This window comes from Etheostoma cragini, chromosome 21, assembly GCF_013103735.1.
Source record: "Etheostoma cragini isolate CJK2018 chromosome 21, CSU_Ecrag_1.0, whole genome shotgun sequence".
Classification (NCBI taxonomy): domain Eukaryota; kingdom Metazoa; phylum Chordata; class Actinopteri; order Perciformes; family Percidae; genus Etheostoma; species Etheostoma cragini.
In genome coordinates this window covers 17,738,154-17,757,756 of record NC_048427.1, presented here as the reverse complement: position 1 = coordinate 17,757,756, position 19,603 = coordinate 17,738,154, and the positions used below count along the sequence as shown (strand labels likewise).

Sequence of the window (19,603 nt, the reverse complement as noted above, 5' to 3'; positions counted from 1 at the left end):
GTGTTCTCTAGAAAGAGTGGCAGAAACACTAGAAAAGGAAAACCTGTTTTAAGTGTCGTGAGGGTCTGCTGAGCGTGTTTTCTGCTTTTCTGGCCGTTCTGGTTCTCTTTTTTACACTGAACGCATTAAAAACAGACTTAAACAGAGTAAGTAACAGATAAATGGGTTTTAGTCAGTGGTGTTAACGAGGTTAACAGAAACAATAAATCATTAAAAGACCATGAAAAATGGTTTTCATTATGTACGGCTTGGCAGCTACACCGTAGCAGTAGCAAGCCACTGTAAGGAAAATTAATCAACACAACTGACATGGGCAAAGGGCATCCCACCAGAGATACAAAACCCAAGATCCAGAGAACAGAATCTAGGCCAGTATACCTCCAGATAAGTTTCGGCTTGTCTAGATAACATTACGGGACCAGCGCTGCATTCCAATACCGAGCTTCAGATTTTAAAGTTCAATTAGGGGTCAAATTGAACAACAAAATTCGCTTTGCAGATATCTGTGGGTTGTAACATCAGCTAGTCATTTATGGCAAATGATTTGACACCAAATATGATATATATTTTAATCATGACCCCTAATAAAACTGCAAAACTTTGCAGTGAGGATAACAATTTAATGCCGTCAAATTAAAGCTGAAAGTCAGCTCTTGAAACTTATAGTCACTGTTACTCAAAGAGGCCCACTAATACAAATACGTCACTGGCCAAAAACTGGACTGTATATTGGAAACCAGCAATGGGTTGAATCCATCGTTAATGGCCTTTGGTACTATAGTTAAATTAAATTTAGTATCCTTTATTAGTCTCACAAGGGGAAATTACAATTTACTTTGTTAATATTACACACAGGCCTGAATTATACACACATGATCAGGTCCTATACATGCACTAATGGAGAGATGTCTGAGTGAGGGGGTTACCCATGGAAAGGCGACCCAAGCAGTTGGGGGTTCGGGGCATTACTCAAGGAGGGGACTTGAACCAGCGACCCTCGAGTTCCCAACCCAACTCCCTACGGACTGAGCTACTGCCACCCAAAAAAAAAAGCATTTCAATGTAGGACAGGAGACAATGTTATGGACAGGTTATGACAAGAGGGGCCTGTTGCTCCCCGATGTGAGTCGATTGCAGATTTAAGTCGCGCATGCGTCACTTTGCGACAAGTAGCATATAAGATGCTAACGAGAGACTTCTGTAATGTCAACACAGTAAAAAATGGACCTACTTAACGAAGTTGATTCACAGGTTAGCAACAAACAAAACAAGTGCTGTCACTGGAATGGTGCTTCGAGCTAAAGTTAGCAATCAAACTATCAGTTAGTTACAACGTTTTTGAAATGACTGCTAGCTTAGCTACAAGCTAGTAATCAAACACGACAAAGGCTGTCACTTGAATGGCGTTTTAAGCTAACGTTAGCAATCAAACAATCATAGCCAATAGATTTTGAAATAATTTCTATCTTCTGTTATGGTTTGTAATGTGAAAAGTTTATTTCATGGATTTCACAGATTTCAGTATTACATATGTTATGACATATGCCGTAAACCGTTAAAATCTGAGCATGCACGTTCGAATCTGCATGTATGACTCAAATCTGCACTCTACTTCCATCTGGGAAGACTCTCCACCCTAAGCTTAGCTCCTATGGCGCCATTTTAATGCTACAAAGCTATCACCTGCAGTTAGCATCCCATTGACTACCATTCAATTTGACAGCAAATAACTTGAAGTGAAACTCTGAAGCGTTTAAAGACTACATTTGTAAATTGTTTATTCCTAAAGAAACACGACAATCTGTAAAATGCTCTATTACCTTGTACCTCACGTTATGGCTCCGTAGCAGACGTTTTTGTAAAAAATAGGCTAACGATTGCGTCATAACCACGCGTCTTGCTGTCGCATAGTCAGCAAATCACCGTATTGTCAGGAGAAGCTCCCAGACAGTTTCGACTTAGATCAGCTGTTTAGGTTTAATTACTAATGTAAACTAGCATGTTAGTTAGCAATAATTAGCCTGTGCCTATGTTATCTTCTTACACATATCTACGCTCTCCAGCTCTGCTGATTGGGAATGACTGAGATTTCTCTTGGCACAGCTACCAGAAGACTTACAACTTTCAGACAGGTTGCTCACATCACATCTACGTCTTCAAGCTCAGTTGGAGGCAGCGCAGTAACGCTTAGCCATTACCAGAAAAGAACTTCTAATAGCCTTCACTGGTCTCCATCCGGAGCAATGGGATCTGTTGGTCCATTTCTTTAACTGTCTATGGTAGTGACAGGGCCCACAGGCACGAAAGGCTAACATGCTCATTTCCTTGTGTTTTATAAGTTGCTTAGAGAAAGAAGGAGAGGCTTTTGGGTTGTTTTTCTTCCCCCTCCACACCCTTTTGTCATTCCCACCACATTCCTATCCCCCAAAATACCAAGTAATGCAACAACTGCTCCTGGATGTACAGGCAGAGAAAGGGCAAATGGAGAATGGACGAGAGATAGAAAGAAAATGAGGAAAAAAGGGATACTCTTGGGTCAAAACCCCCAAAAGTGGCATTTTTACTTCAAATTAAACACATCTCCAGTGTTATGTGAATCTCTTTAGATTAATCTCTGCCTCCTGCTTTATTCACAAGGGATTCCAGTGATGTGACAATTAATAACTCCAGTAACCAAACAAATCCATGCAAAGCCAATTAATCCGTATAATGGGGTTAAATTCGCCTTTCTCCCTGTGTGCCAAGTATGTTACGGTTGCCATGTCAAATTGGGAAGGGCCGGCTAATAATATCTTTAAGATGACAGCTGTACCTGACACTCCTTCACAGATTAACTTGAAATGTTCCACCTCACCTATACATAAGAAAGGTACATATTGTTACGCTGACTCAACAGCAGTGTGCATGGTCATGATCATAAACAAGATGGTAGCATTTACGTTAGCTTTATTGTCTCAATAGCACTAGGCTAGCTTATGTTAGTACAACTAGCTAAGCTATTTTTTTCACAAAATAAACAAGTGTGTATTAGTGGCGTCTGGTAACTGTTTGCTAACCCAAATTATGTAATTTCTTGTTAAAAAAGTGTCTGCATTGAAATACAAAGGTCATAGTTTAGCCCAAGGACGGTAACGTTAATAAGTTAGCCAAGCTAGCTTGTTAGCTTGCTAGCTAGCTAGCTAGTTAGCTAGCAAGTTCAATCCCATCAGCTGCCCTTATTTCTTTCTCAATGAGCTAAAAGGATCATTTTATATCACTTTAAGTACTCTCAATTGTCTTGGTACTTACACAACGCTTCTCGAAATCATCCAGGACACCATGTTTTTGGTCTTTGTTGTTCAGGGCTGTGTCAAGTGGTAAAAGACAGCCAGGTGATAGCGGTAATGGCTGGCCGTACCGCTGTAACGTTAAACTTCTTCAGCCAAAACTTCGATGAGCGAATTCAGGACCAGATAGCTATCTCGTTGTACATCCGTCAACCAACATGTCAGGAAAAAACAAACCTCCGATCTCACTGTTCTGTATTTGTAGCCATAGCTAAGCGATGGAATATCTGTCCAGTATGATTCCTGTTGTTTTGTGGCAATCTCTCATCCCTCAGGTTTCCTCCTTTACTCCCCAGATCCTGGCAACACAACTGTGCTCAGACAGCCACTGACGTCAACAGGAAAAGAACAACCTCCAGAACCTACTATTGGCCAGTTCAGTCTGTTTACAACAACCACACACTATCATTGGTTGCCTTCATTTGCACATGTGACTTGAGTGTTTGACAGAAGCGGTGGAATTTCAAACTCAGCGAACTATGCTCTGATTGGGGGGTCTGTAAATCGTGGCAAATTTTAACCAATGGGTGAGAGGAGCAATGAAGTGGTGCGGATTTGGACGGTATGTCTTACGTTCCAGTATAGGCAGGTTAAAGCTTAATAACAGCTCTGCTCGCCCATGCTTACAAAACCTATATGTAACGTTATTTTATTGCACATTACATAAAGAACATTGTAATAACCATAGTATTACATAGCTCGTAAGGGGCGCAGTGTGAACTAAAACAAGCACGCCCTTCAACAATAATATAAAATACAAAATATATTGTGTCAGGTAATGCCTCCATTAGGATTTTGAAGAGCAAGGTTCTTCAAGAGAGGAATAAATGGAATTAATGTGAATCAGTTCAATAAAAACAAAGGTTCATGAATTTTCTCAGCCCATAACCAAAATCCTAAAAGTGTTTCCACATGCAAATGTGCATGAATGGCATATTAAAGCATAATAACCTATAAGTGTTTATGATCCATATTTTAACACAGACACACATACTACATCAGAGGTTCATATTTATACTCTAAACTCACTGTAGTGTTGACATTTACAGGTTGTTCTATTAAACATAAAAAACTACAGACCAATCAGGGCTTTAAATTAACTTTTTTAATAGCCAACATGGCTAGTAGAATTTTGAAAGTTTACCAGCCAATCAGATTTTCCACGAGCCACATTTGTTTTGTTTTTCCTAACTAACTTTACTTTAATATCTGTTCCTCTGGTTTGTTTGGATCCGCCCTGTCCGTTTCAGCGTTGCTCGGTATCGCCAGGCACAGAGCTTACGGTTGCCTGACACATCACAACATAGTGTTCATGGGAAATGTAGGATTAGTACCACAAGCAGTGTTGCTGGGTAAAGATTACATTTTCAAGTCAAAACTTCCCAACTATTATGATTGTGGGTTTTCTATTGTAATACTGAAGTATTGAAGGTTGAAGTATCTCTGTTCCACGTGTTGGATCCTAACCAGATTATCAGGACCATCGGACTGGGGGGGGACAAAGGGGACTGAGTACCCAGGGCCCGCATGTGAGGATGGCCCAAAGAGATGCTAGAATGAATAGCTGTGGATGCGGGGAGGGGCCCCAAGAGAATGCCTCCCTAGAGGCCCCAGAATTTTGTGCTACGCCCCTGCAGATTATTGACACCAACTTTCAACCGACAAGATACCTGAAATGCAAATGCAGTGGACTGCCCTTCTCTTGCTCATTACGTAAACCCCACCAGTCTTTAGGTCGTAATCATATTCATTACAGTTTCCCATGCACAGCACTTGGCAGACACAATCCCCATCTGTGAGCTCCAGCATGCCTTCTCTTTGTCTCGCATGTCTATCTGTGTGTGTGTAGATAGTGATATCTGAGCACATAAAGAGTGTGTGTGTGTGTGTGTCTGTGAAAGAGAGAGCTTGTATGTGTGCAGCTATGAGCATGTGCCTTCATATATTTGCAGATGTGCATGTTTAGAACTACAGCCAGATGTGTTTGTGTTTGTGTACATATGATGCAAGTATGTGTGTGTGTGGGGAGGGGTTGCAATCATAGCTACTTGTTATTCATGAAGGCGTCTGCTGCAGTGTGCAGCAGTGTGTCGGACATTCCCAGTGGAGCCTCTCTGGTCACACTGCCTGTCTGGGTCAGCATCAGGATCAGGATCACAGCTGGACAGAAAACACCTCCACACCACTGCTAACCTCGCCATTCTGGGCAAAATCCAGTCAGAAACATACATATTTGCAAATAAATCAAATTAAGCAGAGACATAACTAAAGATGCATTCACTCATACAATTCATTAATATTCAGTTGCTCTATATACTGTATATATACTGTATATTTGTATGTATATACATATGTAGTTATACTATATGTATTTATATGTTTGTATGTATATATACAGTAAATAGTATATATAATGTGCCATTAATAACCATTTCAACAATACATTCATCACTCTATCAAATGATATACAGAACAGCACATCTGCTTTCTTCTTATTCCAGTTGTTCATTTTATGCCTTATTTTTAAGATTTTTATTCTGGACATTTTTATGTGAGCATGCTTGTCACACACTGTCCCGTTATAATAAGATTAGGTACCTTGTTGTCTCACTTCGCCAGACCTTCCTACACAGCACTTTCAAAGAGGGTCTGGCTAGTCCACAGAGCCATAGTCCTCATAAATCCACCAGAGTTTAGAACACCGACACAAAGAAAGAGGAAGGTACCGGACATCGAAAATTAGGCAAATCCAGCAAAATTTCCGAGGGTACCTGAACAATCGCGGAAATGAAATCTCGTCGATATAGACTTGGTACCTCGTGAATGTTGGGAATGCTAATTAAAATCAGGCTAAAATCTCTCTTTGAAATTTGTCCCATCTACTTACTTTAATTAAGTTATTTTAAGGGCGGTTTCACAATATCTTAGACACTTATCCACGCTGGAGGCTAAACAGAAGCCTTCAAAGCCTTCCACAGGAATATATTTATCTTGCCGCTCTTCTTTCACACGCGTGGACCTTTTTGTGGTTAATTTACTTTGAATAAAAACACAACAAGAAAAATAAAACGTGTTGGAACCAGGGACGTTGTACAGCGCCCTCTGGTGGACAGACTATGCAACACCAACGCTCAAAACATGGTTGACCGTCCGTTTTTATTTGATTTTTTAAACATTCCTTTATCAGAATCATTTATTTGTCATTACTGATTATTCTAATGAAGAAATATTGTATGCAGGTATATTTTATCGGCCAATAAACGATAAACGCCGATTCTGAAAGTTCAGATAACATTGACCTAATATGGAATTGGGTCAAAATTACGGTTTGCCTTTGGATATACCTTTTATATGTTTCATTAGTAAGTTGTAGAGGTGCTGGTAGTTGTATTTATTTATTTAACTTTTATTATTATTTAACAGAGCCAGGCTAGCCATTTACCCCTGCTTCCAGTCTTTATGCTAAGCTAGGCTAACCATGTCGTCACATGCTCTGTACCTAACAGCAGACATGAGATTTATATAAATTCATATCCAATGTTGTACAATTCCTTTAAACAACACAAGCATCCCCTCTTCGATGACTATATGGCTGAGAACAAGTTCTTCTTCACTCTCTAAAGCCTTACTCACACGCGTGATGTACCCACCCCCCCCACACACTATCTCCATTATCCACTGTGGAGACAGTCTGGTAATGGGAGACCATAGCAAGAAATAGCTGAACACCTGTTCAGTCAATATGACACTATATGATAATAAAACAAGGAATATGTTATTCTCACTTCTTCAATTAAGCTGGGTTGACGTTTTTTATTCTATGACCCACAACTGTCTACCCTTTGCTTTTTCTTCTTTGTATTGCTTATTTTGTGCCATGTGCATTTAGGATGACTGTTCTTCTTCAGCGTATCTCCCCTTTTACTGTTTCTCTACTCATCTTCCCCTGCTTTTCTTACTCAATCATTCCTTCTCTTTCTTTTGTCTCGCTCCCCCTTGCAACCCACCCTGGAGGTTGCTCTAGGCTGTTTGCTTTCTACATACACAAACCTCTGTACTGTCCTTAAGATCCCTACACTCTGCACACAAACATACACACACACACACACACACACACACACACACACACAAGCAGAAGCATACAAGCGTGCAATCCTCCACAGAGCCACATGCACACAGAACACACACAAACCTTCCCTCTCTGTTGTTCCCTTATTGTTCTTATTCTCTTCTTCACTAATTTTCTCTCTCTCTCTCTCTTTCTCTCTGTAATGCTGTAAAGGAGCATGACAATGGAAACTAGTAAAGTGGTAAATCCACACTGAAAGAAACAGACCAATCATATCAGTTCTATTTAAAATTTCTGAATGAAATGTTCACATGAAAAAGAGCAAGATTAAAGAGGTGTAAAATACAAATAAGCAGCAGATTATAATTAAAAAAAAGTTTTTCTTGTTCTTAAAAAAAACAGCAGATGAATAAAACAAAGACAAATAAAAACAACCACACAGGGACCATAAAGCACTGGGATGAAATAAAGAATACAAATGACAGGAATGGGATGATAAAAAAAAACCACAAAATGTTTTAAATATTGATAAATGCTTTCCTTTAAACAAAAGTTGGAAGAAGGGATTTAAAAGGTGCTAATGACTTAGCCTGTTATTTGCAATATTAAATTTCAGAAATGTTTGGGACATCCAACATTTAACCTTCGTGTTGTCTTCCCATGCAACTTTTAGTTTTTCTGGGTCAAAATTTAAAATAAAAAAACCTAAAGACCCTTTCACCGCTTTTCCCTGGTGTTTTTCTCACTCAGTTTGATTATGTTCTGCGCTTTTTGGGACATTTTTGTAGTTTTTTTCCAACATTTTTGTCACTTTTTTTAACGTTCTTTATAAAAAAAAGAATTCTTCAAATGCCATAAAATTAAATAAACACCCACATTAAATAAATGTAGTTAACTGATCATTTATATTCTCGGGAAGGAAGTTGTACGGAACCATTCACGTTATTTTTTGGACAATTTGTTTGAAAGAAAAGAAACCCAAATTTCTGCTATAGAAATTTTTTGAAAATGGGTCAAATTTGACCCGAGGACAACAGGAGGGTTAATAACACTAATAGATAGACACAAATAGATTATGAAGTTACTGGATGAGGATAACAATATTTTTTTTTTATAGAGCTTTTCCAGACACTCAACGACGTGTTACAGTTTTGGTTACAGACAAGGTACATAGACAAGGTTACATAACAGACAAAAGACATAGGTGCATGGACAAGCAGAGGCAAGCAAGAGAGGTGGCCAATAAAAAGGGGGGAACAAACTGGGAAAGTCTGTTAAAAGGAAAAAGCAAGTTAAAAGAGGTGAGTTTTGAGCACGAGGGTAAGCCAGTCTCGACAAAGCGTAGCTCCCACGGCGCCATTATGATGCTACTTAGCACTCAACTGCGGTTAGCATTCCATTGACTTCCATTCATTTGGACATTACTTTGACAGTGAATAACAAGTGGTTAACACTTGTCTTGTCTTCCCATCAAAATTGAAAATCAACACTTTTGACATTTTTTTATCAATGTTTTTAACTTTTCTTACGTTTGTCTCCCTTTTTTCAATGTTTGTCCCTTTTTGATGTTTAACACTACGTAACACTAACTTATTAACTTTAGTTTTACAGTTATTTTTGGAATTTATGGTCAATGAACCTCATTTATAGGAAATTATACATAGTGTTTTAGTTAGCAAAGCAGAAATTAGAAACGATTTAGACTAAAATTAAAGGAATGTACATAGATGGCAAATTGCAGACTGGAATATGTCAACTTTTAATCAATACTATTTCAAAACTACTTTTTTTTAAATGCTATAAAATTGGATGAGACGCCCCAGAATGAATAAAAGTAGAGATTTGTACTTTGTACTAAAGAGCGTTGAGTGGAATCAATCATGTAATTTTGGGTAATTCCAATTGGGTAATTAAAAAAGAACATTGATATAGGAAAACGGGTCAATTTGACTCGAGGACAACATGAGGGTTAAAGACTTTATTTTTCTATTGTTTGTTTCTAAAGAAACACAACAATGTATAAAAGGCTCAATTACCTTATATCTCACGTTATGGCTCCATAGCAGATGTTTTTTGTAAAAATATATAACAATTGTGTCACAACCCTGCAACTTACTATTACATAGATTACCGAACAGTACAGGAGAAGCTCACCGGCAGTTTTGAGGTTTAATCACTAATGTTAAATAGCATGTTACTTAGCCGTAATTAGCGGGTACATCAACGGGGTCATGTTGTCCATTTATTATACTGTCTAAGGTTTTGAGGGCCTGTTTTAAGGATGGTAGGGTGATTTTGTGTGGTCGGGGAGAGAGTTTCAGAGGGTAGGTGCAGCAGCTGGGAAGGCTCTGTCGCCCCAGGTCCCTAGGAGCTTAGTCCTGATGGTCTTGAGTGTGTTAGCATCGACGGACCTGAAGAGGCGGGCGGGAGTGTGGTGGGTGAGGAGTTTGGAGAGGTATGGAGGTGCAAGGTTATTACGTGCTTTGTATGTGAGAGGAAGTGTGTTGAGGATGAGCCTGTGTTTGACTGGGAGCCAATGGAAAATGCTATTGCAGTACGCCAATCTGGAGGCGATGAGGTGTTTTTTGTGTCCCAAACGTTTGGGTTTGCTTTTTCCCCCTTGAAGGCGACATTGGAGGCAAAAAACACCATCGAGCGTGATGAGGACATTGATGAGTGTTTCAGCTGCTGTGGTGGACAGAGAGGGGCGGAGGCATGCAATGTTCCGGTTACTGAGGGACATGTAACTGAGTGTCATAACAGTGGTGGGAAACTCCATACTTCTAAAATATCTTGCCAAGAGGAATAGCATGTCTATTGAAAACAACAGTGGGCCGAGAATGGGCCCTTGAGAAATCAAGTAAGGTTTAATGAGTGATGTGCAAAAATTTTAAGGGATGTGTCAAAGTTCAGGATATAGAATGTGAGAGTCTTTGTCTCAGTGGGGATCCGGGGTCTTGTATATGTATACTGCAAATGTGATTTATAGGACATGTTTGCATGGTCCTTTTTCACTATTTACACCATGTTTTACATTTTTATTTTTGCTATATCCACTCCCACACTTCCTTACTTGTAAGTTATTCATTCATTTCATTCATGCAACTGTTATTTGCACAAGGTGGTCCAATGAGGATTGTTCACTCTCTTTTGCATACGTGCCCTGTGTACACAGAACACAAATGCTGAGCTTTTGTGTCACATGTTGCAATTAAAATTAAAACATACCACACGCCTTATGCATTCCCCCTTCCCTTTTAGTAGCGTGTAAATTATACAAAATACATATAGTTGAGCTCACAGGTAAAGCCACGCTGCTATAGTTCTTTTGTGGAATTGTAACTTACAATACAATTATTACCCTTTCTCCCTGACTTTCACCTGACTCCTGAGACTTTTGCCCTCTCCATGTGTCTCAAGGTGCATGACACATGTCATAAAAGCACACACAACTCTCACGTTAGTGCACTCTAATAATAGAATGCCTTTATTGTTATTGCACATTGCACAAGTACATTTTCTGTGCATGTCCTGAGAAGGTTACATTATCATAACACATGCCTGCACGCTTACACACCACATATTACACATTGTAATTTCCCCATAGGGGATCAACAAAGAGTATAATTATGAATTGTTATATTATTATTATACACACCTAAGCCCCCTGTCATGCAGAAACCTAATAATTATTAAAAAGGAAATAAGTCATACAAATAAGCTGCATTTTGTACTTAGTGCCAAACTATATTTACACCTTACAAATATGTCATTGCACGCTATAAAGATTTATTGCACATGTCCTTATTTACAGTATGGGAAACATCAATCCAGTTGTAGTCTTGTGGTGTGGAGTGCTGTTCAGGGTGGTGGTGGAGGGTGTTTTGTGGAGTTCACTGATGGTTCTGGTGTAGAAGCTGTAATAATATGGTATTTTGTGCATTAAGATTATAGTAATTGTTTGTCTTTTTTTACATAGGCTACATGGAGGCTTAATACAAAAGCAAACGTCATTTTACCTGGAACCCCAGGTGGCTCCAGTGACCTGTCATTCGCTGCCTCAACTGTCACTTAATCAGCAATATGTTAATGTATATTTGTATGTTGAAATAAAGTTCAAACAGAAGAAAATAAGGACGTTTTGTGTCTTACAGTGGAAAAAACCAAAGCAGAGACTTCCAAAAGACTAAAAATATTTATTCAACATTAGTAATAAAATTAGTCTAGCAGCGTAGTATCGAAAGTTTGAAGTCGATCGGTTGAACGGTGTATATCGTTCACACAAACGAACACACTCTCCAATTATAGTGGGATAGCAATACAAGCAATAGCGCTAGAACGAACAATAAGTGCTACTGCAGTCGTAATAGAAGCAGAAGTGGTCTTCACTTACTGCTAACACTCGTGGCAGAACTACAAGTAGGCTACGAGCAGTTCTAGTAGTTTTGCGAAAATAGTACCAATAGGGTTCAATTGAGCGGAGGGACACAACCGTGCTTCGGCCTGTGAATGCCTTGGGATCCAGCGGAGAAACACATTTATGGATGGCGGCGGTGATGCGGTTCAGTGTGCCACCGTTTTTTTTATGCTGAGAGAAAAGAGACTGACGCTTGAGCGGGTGGAGACTGCTACACATTTAAATCCCCCGGGTCGGGTTTTCAGCGTTTAGTAACTATATATTTTCCTTTTTTTATTTTCTTTCTATTGTTGGATTCTTTAGAACTGGTTTAATGTCGTAAATGACAGGTCTGTAAGGGCGTCGTTGTTGGGAAGTTTTTTCGAGGGAGGGTTTTGACCAGCATAGGGCCATGGCAGTCGAGGCTCGGCCGGAGCTGGTCGGGAAGCGATTCCTCTGTGTCAGCGGGGACGAGCCGCCTGAAATAAGCGACTTCGGTCGGTGGCCGTGGAGGACTGGAGTCATACGAGCCGTTAATCATCGTGACAGCGACAACCCCGACCTGACGGTAAGGGAAACGCTGACTTTGTCCTCATCTTTGGTCTGTTACATGCAAAGCAAATGGGAAAATCTCTGTGGTTGGTGGCTAGCCAGCGAGGCAATGTTGTAGGCTTTGCCAGGCGAACGTTATGTTGTGACTTTCTCTTAGTTATTCTGGCTCTTTGGACCAATGAGTATACCGCTGTTATTAACGTTGTTTCGCCAATATAGTTACCATTGTTGTGTGTGTATAAGTTTGTCTAGTTATTTTGGCCACTTAGCCTGGGAGGCAGACTGCCAGTAGGGGGTTATGGAAAGCAAGCAGCTCGCGCTGGCTCAGACACTGCTTATTTACTTAAAAATCTCCTTTCATTGGAAAGTCATGTACTGTGGCTAAGACAAGCCTCCATTTTTTTCGTATTTAGTAAGTGCTAAGAATGGTTCAACCATAGTGGGCTCCATACATGTAACGTTACACTGCCTTCAAGTCATGAGGGATAATGTAAAGCGTTAATTTCAAAAGAACCCATTTGTCAAAAAGCACCACCTGGAATTTGAACTGATATAGTCCCTTGAGAGCGGCTACATTTGTAAAAGCATGTGTAGGAATTTGAGTCCCGTGCAGCTAAATGCCATAATCTGCTGTATACTGCAAATCAGCTGACGGAGGTATGGCTAGCTTTCTAGATTCCCTCCACGTTACTGCCTTCACGTTGAGGTAATCCATGTAATCTCGTGGTTATTGGTGACAATCCACATTATTTGAGCGTGACAATCGACCATAAAGCCGCTTCTGCCTGTATTTTTCTGGCCGACAACAACCCCTCCGACTTGGACAGGGAGGCAGGAATGCTGGGACTTGTAAAAACACCAAACTGGCTTGCTGCAGGCTGAACAAAAGGCAGTTTGTAGCCTATTCATGTAAAATATACGATTGTAAGACAAACTCCATGCTGTCACTTGTGGAGCTTTTTAGGAGCAGACGTGTATCCTGTTTTCAGGTGTAATAATTGCCTTCTTAATGCAGTCAATGGGCAGACAGGGACTGATAAAAAAAAAAAAAAAATTTTAAATAAAAATTGGAAAATGAATTCCCCCCCCTCTTTAAAAAGAGCTATTTTCATAATAGCATGCCAAAAGCACAATGAACTATTTGCCCTGCAAATCCACAGTTCTGCCTCACTGTACACTGTCTGTTCCCCGTTTCTTTTGTTCACAGAATCCCTCTATCTGCCTCTGCAGATTACTGGCCGAACCCCAACACACTTCTGATTTTATTATATAGTGTGTACACATGTGCTTTTTCGTGAAGACCCTAAATCATCAGATATTACTCCTATCGATTACTATCATATTATGGTTATAGATCTCCTTCAGGGTTCTTTTTTTGTGATTTAATTTGAGAGTCGTCTTGGTAGTTTGGTTCTTGTGTTCAAATGTGTAGTCTATTTTAAATAATACATTATGTCACTGGTCCTTCTTAGTTTCACATGGGAATGACTACTCATGGTGCTTTTCAATGAGATGTAGATATACATTCCAGGTGTCACTGCTCCTTAGCTCTAGGATATTCTGCACTACACTAATGTGTTATGTCAAAGTTGTCTTTCTACTTCTGACAGAAACAGCGAGGTGAAATAATTCCATTGTACACACTGTCAAAGCTAAACAGTCTCATGTGTAATTTGCATGCTCCGTCATCTACACAGCCCATTGCGTGTACTTGTTACGCACAACAAATATGCTCCCAGCTTCCTGATGCCGTGGTAGAATTGGTCCTTGTGTGTGATGTGATGTGATTTAGGCCGTGAGTAGTGTTCTGGTTTAATTCCATACAAGGGGGCACAGTCCCATTAGCAAGGGGCTTAACTAGCTGAGTGAATACAGTGGAGAAGGATTGGAGATTAGATCAGAAGAAGTGTGTCGAGCCAAGCTGTCAGGCCTTTTGTCAAGTGGACGTGGTCAGACAGGCCAATACAGCGGGCTAAGGCGTATTTTCCACTGTGGATTTTCAAAATCCCCCCCACGACTTTCAAATTAGTTTATTATTTCATTAATATTCAATTAATAAAATTTTCCCCTATTTTAACCAATAAAGAAAGTAAGCATTTTTCTTATGCATAGTTTAGTATTATTCCTTCTGTCATTAGTTATCAATAGGGTCAACTTAATTATTTTTTTGCCCCCCCTCCATTTCGCAAACCAAAGTTACACCCTTCAGTGTTGGAGCATACAGGGTAAGCAACGGCTCCCCGCTTATTGGATAGCTGTTATCGTGGTGGCAAAATAATGCAATTTGCAAAAGCAAGATGAAATAAATGAATATGAATGAATAGAAATTGATGTAGGGATCAGCTAATTAACCACCAAATATATCAAATCTGTTTGGCTAGATCAAGGGTTATCGACCCCCCTGGATGGTTATAGCTTTTTAAGACAATAAGATTTCAATTCTCGGGTATACACATTTATAAATATTGAAACCTTTTAATATAGAGCCAAAGCAGTCAGGTTTTCCCTTTCATTGGAAGACCCAGGTGCAGAACCCGAACCGCTTCGGGCAGTACCGAAGCCAATGAATGGAACTAAATGACTTTTATCAGATCTAGGGATGTAACAATGACCATTTTCATTTAAAATATCGGATCTAATGACTGTAGTCAAAGTCTTTAAGCTTTCTTAGAATGTCTATAATTTGAAGATGTCATGCAGTTTATTAGCTCACAATCCATAAGAGGTCTCGTTTGATGAGCGCTCCCCACCTGGTAATTCTGACTATTATCTCGGCACTTTGGGCTGTGTGAATAATGCGTGGATCTGTGATATGCAGATTTCACTATTTTTGGACGTTTTATGAACCAAACAATGAATACATCAATTGAGAAAATAATCATCAGATTTATCAATAATGGAAAGAGTTTTTAGCCTAGTTGCAGCCCGAGTCTAATATGATTTGACATTTCTTTACAACCTTTTAAGCAAAGCAATAATAGCTGTATGTGGTAGGCTATTATAAAAAATTAATATATAGAAAATAATGTTAGTGTTACTGATGTAATTTCTTTAGAGCCAATTCTGCGTATAGGATATATATTGGCAGTAATTGCAGTGGATGTTATACAGAGTCCCTGGAGTAATAACTGGGCTGCTTTTAATGTTCATTACTACAAATAATCCATTTATTATTTTGCGATATTCTACTCCTCAGTAGCAAGCCATGCCTTATAGTCTACCCCTTAGTCCACATTACATAATGAGCTCATAACCAATTAGTAAAATAAGATTTAACGTATCTGATGATATGCAACGGTGGCTCGAGGCTCAGTTCTCTTTTTTTGATTTTATATTGTCACGCTGCTTATTAAAGATATTGAACAAATGGAATGTAAGGTCTGGAGACCAGTTTTGTTGATTGTATATCTGAGCTAAATGTTACCACTAATATGTATTTATTTATTAGCAAGTCATTCAGTTGTTTCACGCAAACATTTGTTTTCTCATTGTCTCAGAGTGCTCTTTACCTGATAAACATGACAATGCATTCAAGTAGCTCAGCTAAGGAAGAATAATACATTTCTCTTTTGGGTCCTGGCCTCGGAAAAGGTTCTGAATAAGCGCCCTACATTAAAATATAATACTCCATTAATGGCATTGTCATTTCCCATCCTATCCAGTGGCCCGGTAATGGCACTGCAGGGACACTCTGAAACAGAAAACTACATGACAGAGTTCAAATGGCAACAACAGTCTGCTAGACAAGAGAGCTGAGAATCTGTGCAGAGGGAACTACAGAGCATCTGAACAGCATTGGAACCCCCTCGCAGACTATGGCTTTTGGTGGGACTTGAGATCCACAAGCTGAAAAACAGCTCAGCAGCAGGAGCCTGGCATAAAACTGCCACACTCATCTGGATTCACAATGAATGGAAAAAGCAGGGCAGTCTGGCCATTGCCTATAGGAGCCTTTGTTTTCCATTACAGTCCTCTGTGTGTGTGTGTGTGTGTGTGTGTGTACAGTAGCGGTGCTGCTAGTTTGTTTTTAGGGATGTGCCCTTAGGTTTATCTCTGTGTGGCAAGTCAGCAGAAAATGCCATGCTGTGACCGGGGAAGAACCTCCACACACAGAATCCATGCACGGTTGTTGCAGTGCTGCACTTCAGCCAGCTTAGGAACGTCACTAGGCTGTGTGTGTGTGAGAGTGTTTGGAGTCGTGACTAGGGATCGACCGATATGGATTTTTCTCAGTGCCGATGCTGATTATTTTTCTTCCTCAGCCTCAGCCGGTGACTGATACGGGCTGCCGATGTTTGGAGCCGATACTGCTTTTGCTCCCTCAGTTTACATCATAAAAGCGACAAGTCTCAATTTAAAAAAAGGAACATTTACTGAACTTAAAAAAAAACAATATTTAACAAGTAGTAAATAGTAAAAACAGGTGAGGTAGAACAAGAAAAACGAGTTAAGTGCTTTAGTGGTTTTATTCTGAAAATGAATTCTAAAAAAAATTATTAAAGCAAAAATAAAATAATTACACTATTGCATACACAGTAAAATAAGGTGCACACGGTAGTATACCTAATTTTGAAAGTAACTATCAGTATCTATTTACAACCTAAAAGTAGCCATTGAATTAAAGTGTTTGATTTGTAATTTAAGACGGCCATGGTTTCGATATTTCTACATAAAATAAAAATGAGCATGTCTAAGGCTAAAATGCAAAGACAACACAGGAGTAGGTCTACACAAAAACGTAAAAACGGAATTATCGGCCAATGCCAATGCACGTAAAACCGCGACTATCACTCGATCACTGGCCGTGAATTTTGCTCTTGTTCTAGTAAGTTTCCGGTCACCACTCTTTGCATGAACCCACTGGGTAACTAATAGTTGGTTAGTATTATTAAGGCTTGGATGGGGGTTTATTATTGTTTATCAAGTGTAAAGTGATGACATGATGTCTTCATTTCTAAGCCATAGTAACTAAGTTACCTAACACGCTTTTGTTTTACACACGAGGCGTTTGGTCTCATGTAACAGTCACACAGTTAATTGATTTAAAATGTCTTCATTTGATTTGGCATATATTTGCTATACTTTGATGTATTGATATCGGAACATGTCCGTAAGGATCTCTTCAATATATTTCCTAACACTATTCCAAAATATGAAATGATGGACTAGTGCTGGGCGTTATGAGTAAAAAATTTGTATCACGGTATTTTTCAAGATTTTCACACTATATCTCGGTAATTTATTTTCTTTTGCTTGACTGGGTCTTTATATAGGTTCATAATGGTGTTTTCATTACTATAAGAATATAAAAAGAAGCACTTCAATGTTATCATGTTTACTAAAAGCTTTGATTACTGAAGGGATTGCTTGGCTCCACAACATCTAACAAGCTATAGCTGTATGAAGGAGAATGCATGAAACAGCTACCTAGCTTATTGTGCAAAATACAAAGTGGTAAAATAAACTTAAATTACATGAATGCACATACCAACAACTTAAACATGCTTCCTTTTCAAAACAACTTACTACCAGAATAGGAACATGCTGGACAAGGTAATTAAAATGGGCAAAATGACTGAATCTGATGTTAAAAACATCACTAACCTCACAGAACAGTAAACCCTCAATCTGGCCCTGAGGAAACTGGATGATCCATTCAGTCCCTTTTCGCAGAGTCCCCCCCCCCCCCCTCCCCTCTGGACGTAGAATGCCCCAAACAACAACCAAACGTGCCATTACATCAGGAGACATCTAGGAGCATTCAGTTATTGAATAGATCACACTCAGACATTTGATATTGGGCACGTTTTCATATATTAAATCATATTAGTAGTGGACTGATGACTGCATGTCACCACCAGTACTGTGTTGTTGTCTTTGTTGCTGTTGCTGATGTTTTCTGGATTGTCTAAATCTTCATTGCTGTGGGCTGTTGGTGTGGTTATATTGTCCTCTTACTGTCTTTTATTGTTTTACTGTTGTATGGGCTTAACGTTTAAATGCGGCTCCCCTGAGTGCGAAACAAATTCCCCTCGGGGCAATAAAGGCTTCATTCATTCATTCTTGGCCACAGGTAACTTTAGGTTGTTGCAGAAAAGAGGGCGTTGTCAGCCTCCTTCGCGGTTTGAGTAATGTAAGTAGGCTGGCGGAAGTATTTCACCTTAAATCCAGTGTTTTATTCATTGCTCTGAATGTGCAGACACTTTCGAACTATCAATGTCTATCCTATCAATCTTCACTCTCTATGGCTCTGTGTGACACCAGAGCACTACTGTTCACCCTCACCACGCCTCCGGTCGCACCATGCGCGTTACATTGAAAACGGTCCGTCTGAAACAGCGGCCCGCGGCGTAGCATTCCCAATGTTGTGTAATCAAATACACCGGTGTGGCTGTTTATTATAAATTGATATCCTAACGAAAATACGGTGTATTCGGTGTAAACCAGTAAACTGCCCAGCACTATGATTGACCAAAAGTAAAGTAATATTGTGATTTTAGTGTTTGATAGGGATGATTGATATTCAACCCTGCTAGTGCGAAGGTAATATTAGCAAGATGACTAGCAGTTAATAGATTGTACAGGCTCATTTTCTTTCACATTACAAAAACATATTCAATTTCCTTTTTTATTTTTGTTTTAATAGTATTATTTTAACTGATAGTATTAGTCGTTTATCACTAAAGTGCCCATATTATGAAAACAGCACTTTTTCTGGAATTTGGGGTGTTATTTTGTGTCTCTGCTTGCTTCCACACTCATACAAACTTGGAAACAAAACTATCCATGCTGTTGTAAGTGAGATACTCACTGTAGCTAAAACAAGTGAGATGTCTCACTCTGGAGTCAAAACAGAGACCTAAACACACAGGGTAAAAAGTGGATCTGCAGAAATGTGCAGTACAACAAAAATATGGTGTTTTTTGAAAATGAAACCATGTAAACCTACTCTGTTACAACATCAAAGTAGAATTATAAACCTGAAAATGAGCAGAATATGGGCGCTTTAACTTCCCTGGTACTCACAATAGTGAGAGGAGGCACTGCTATTACACACCTATATATGCAAAGAACAATAGGGATTGACAATGTACTGCATTACGTATATGAGAATACGGTGGTTTATTGATTGAGCCTTAACATAAACCTCTTTTACACCAATTCCGCAATACTGCTGTAAAGAAGCTTTGCCACTAAGTAGACTTAGCTGTTTTTATTTTTTATTTTTACAGTGAACCAAGCAACGGCAGGATAATGTTG

The 19,603-nt window shown here is 39.3% G+C and overlaps 2 protein-coding genes across 2 annotated transcripts in view; one reads left to right on the top strand and one right to left on the bottom strand.

The window, feature by feature from the left end:
- The window catches only part of reep3b (receptor accessory protein 3b), a 34,263-nt gene extending 30,601 nt beyond the window's left edge, over positions 1 to 3,662 (bottom strand). The window contains exon 1 of the mRNA XM_034859838.1: positions 3,289 to 3,662. Coding sequence (XP_034715729.1) covers positions 3,289 to 3,320 — 32 coding nt within the window. The 5' untranslated portion in view covers positions 3,321 to 3,662. The remainder of the gene's footprint in view (positions 1 to 3,288) is intronic.
- An 8,302-nt stretch (positions 3,663 to 11,964) lies between these two features.
- jmjd1cb (jumonji domain containing 1Cb) overlaps positions 11,965 to 19,603 on the top strand; it is a 118,309-nt gene continuing 110,670 nt past the window's right edge. Inside the window, exon 1 of the mRNA XM_034860104.1 lies at positions 11,965 to 12,359. Within this exon, the coding sequence (XP_034715995.1) occupies positions 12,204 to 12,359 (156 nt within the window). The 5' untranslated portion in view covers positions 11,965 to 12,203. The remainder of the gene's footprint in view (positions 12,360 to 19,603) is intronic.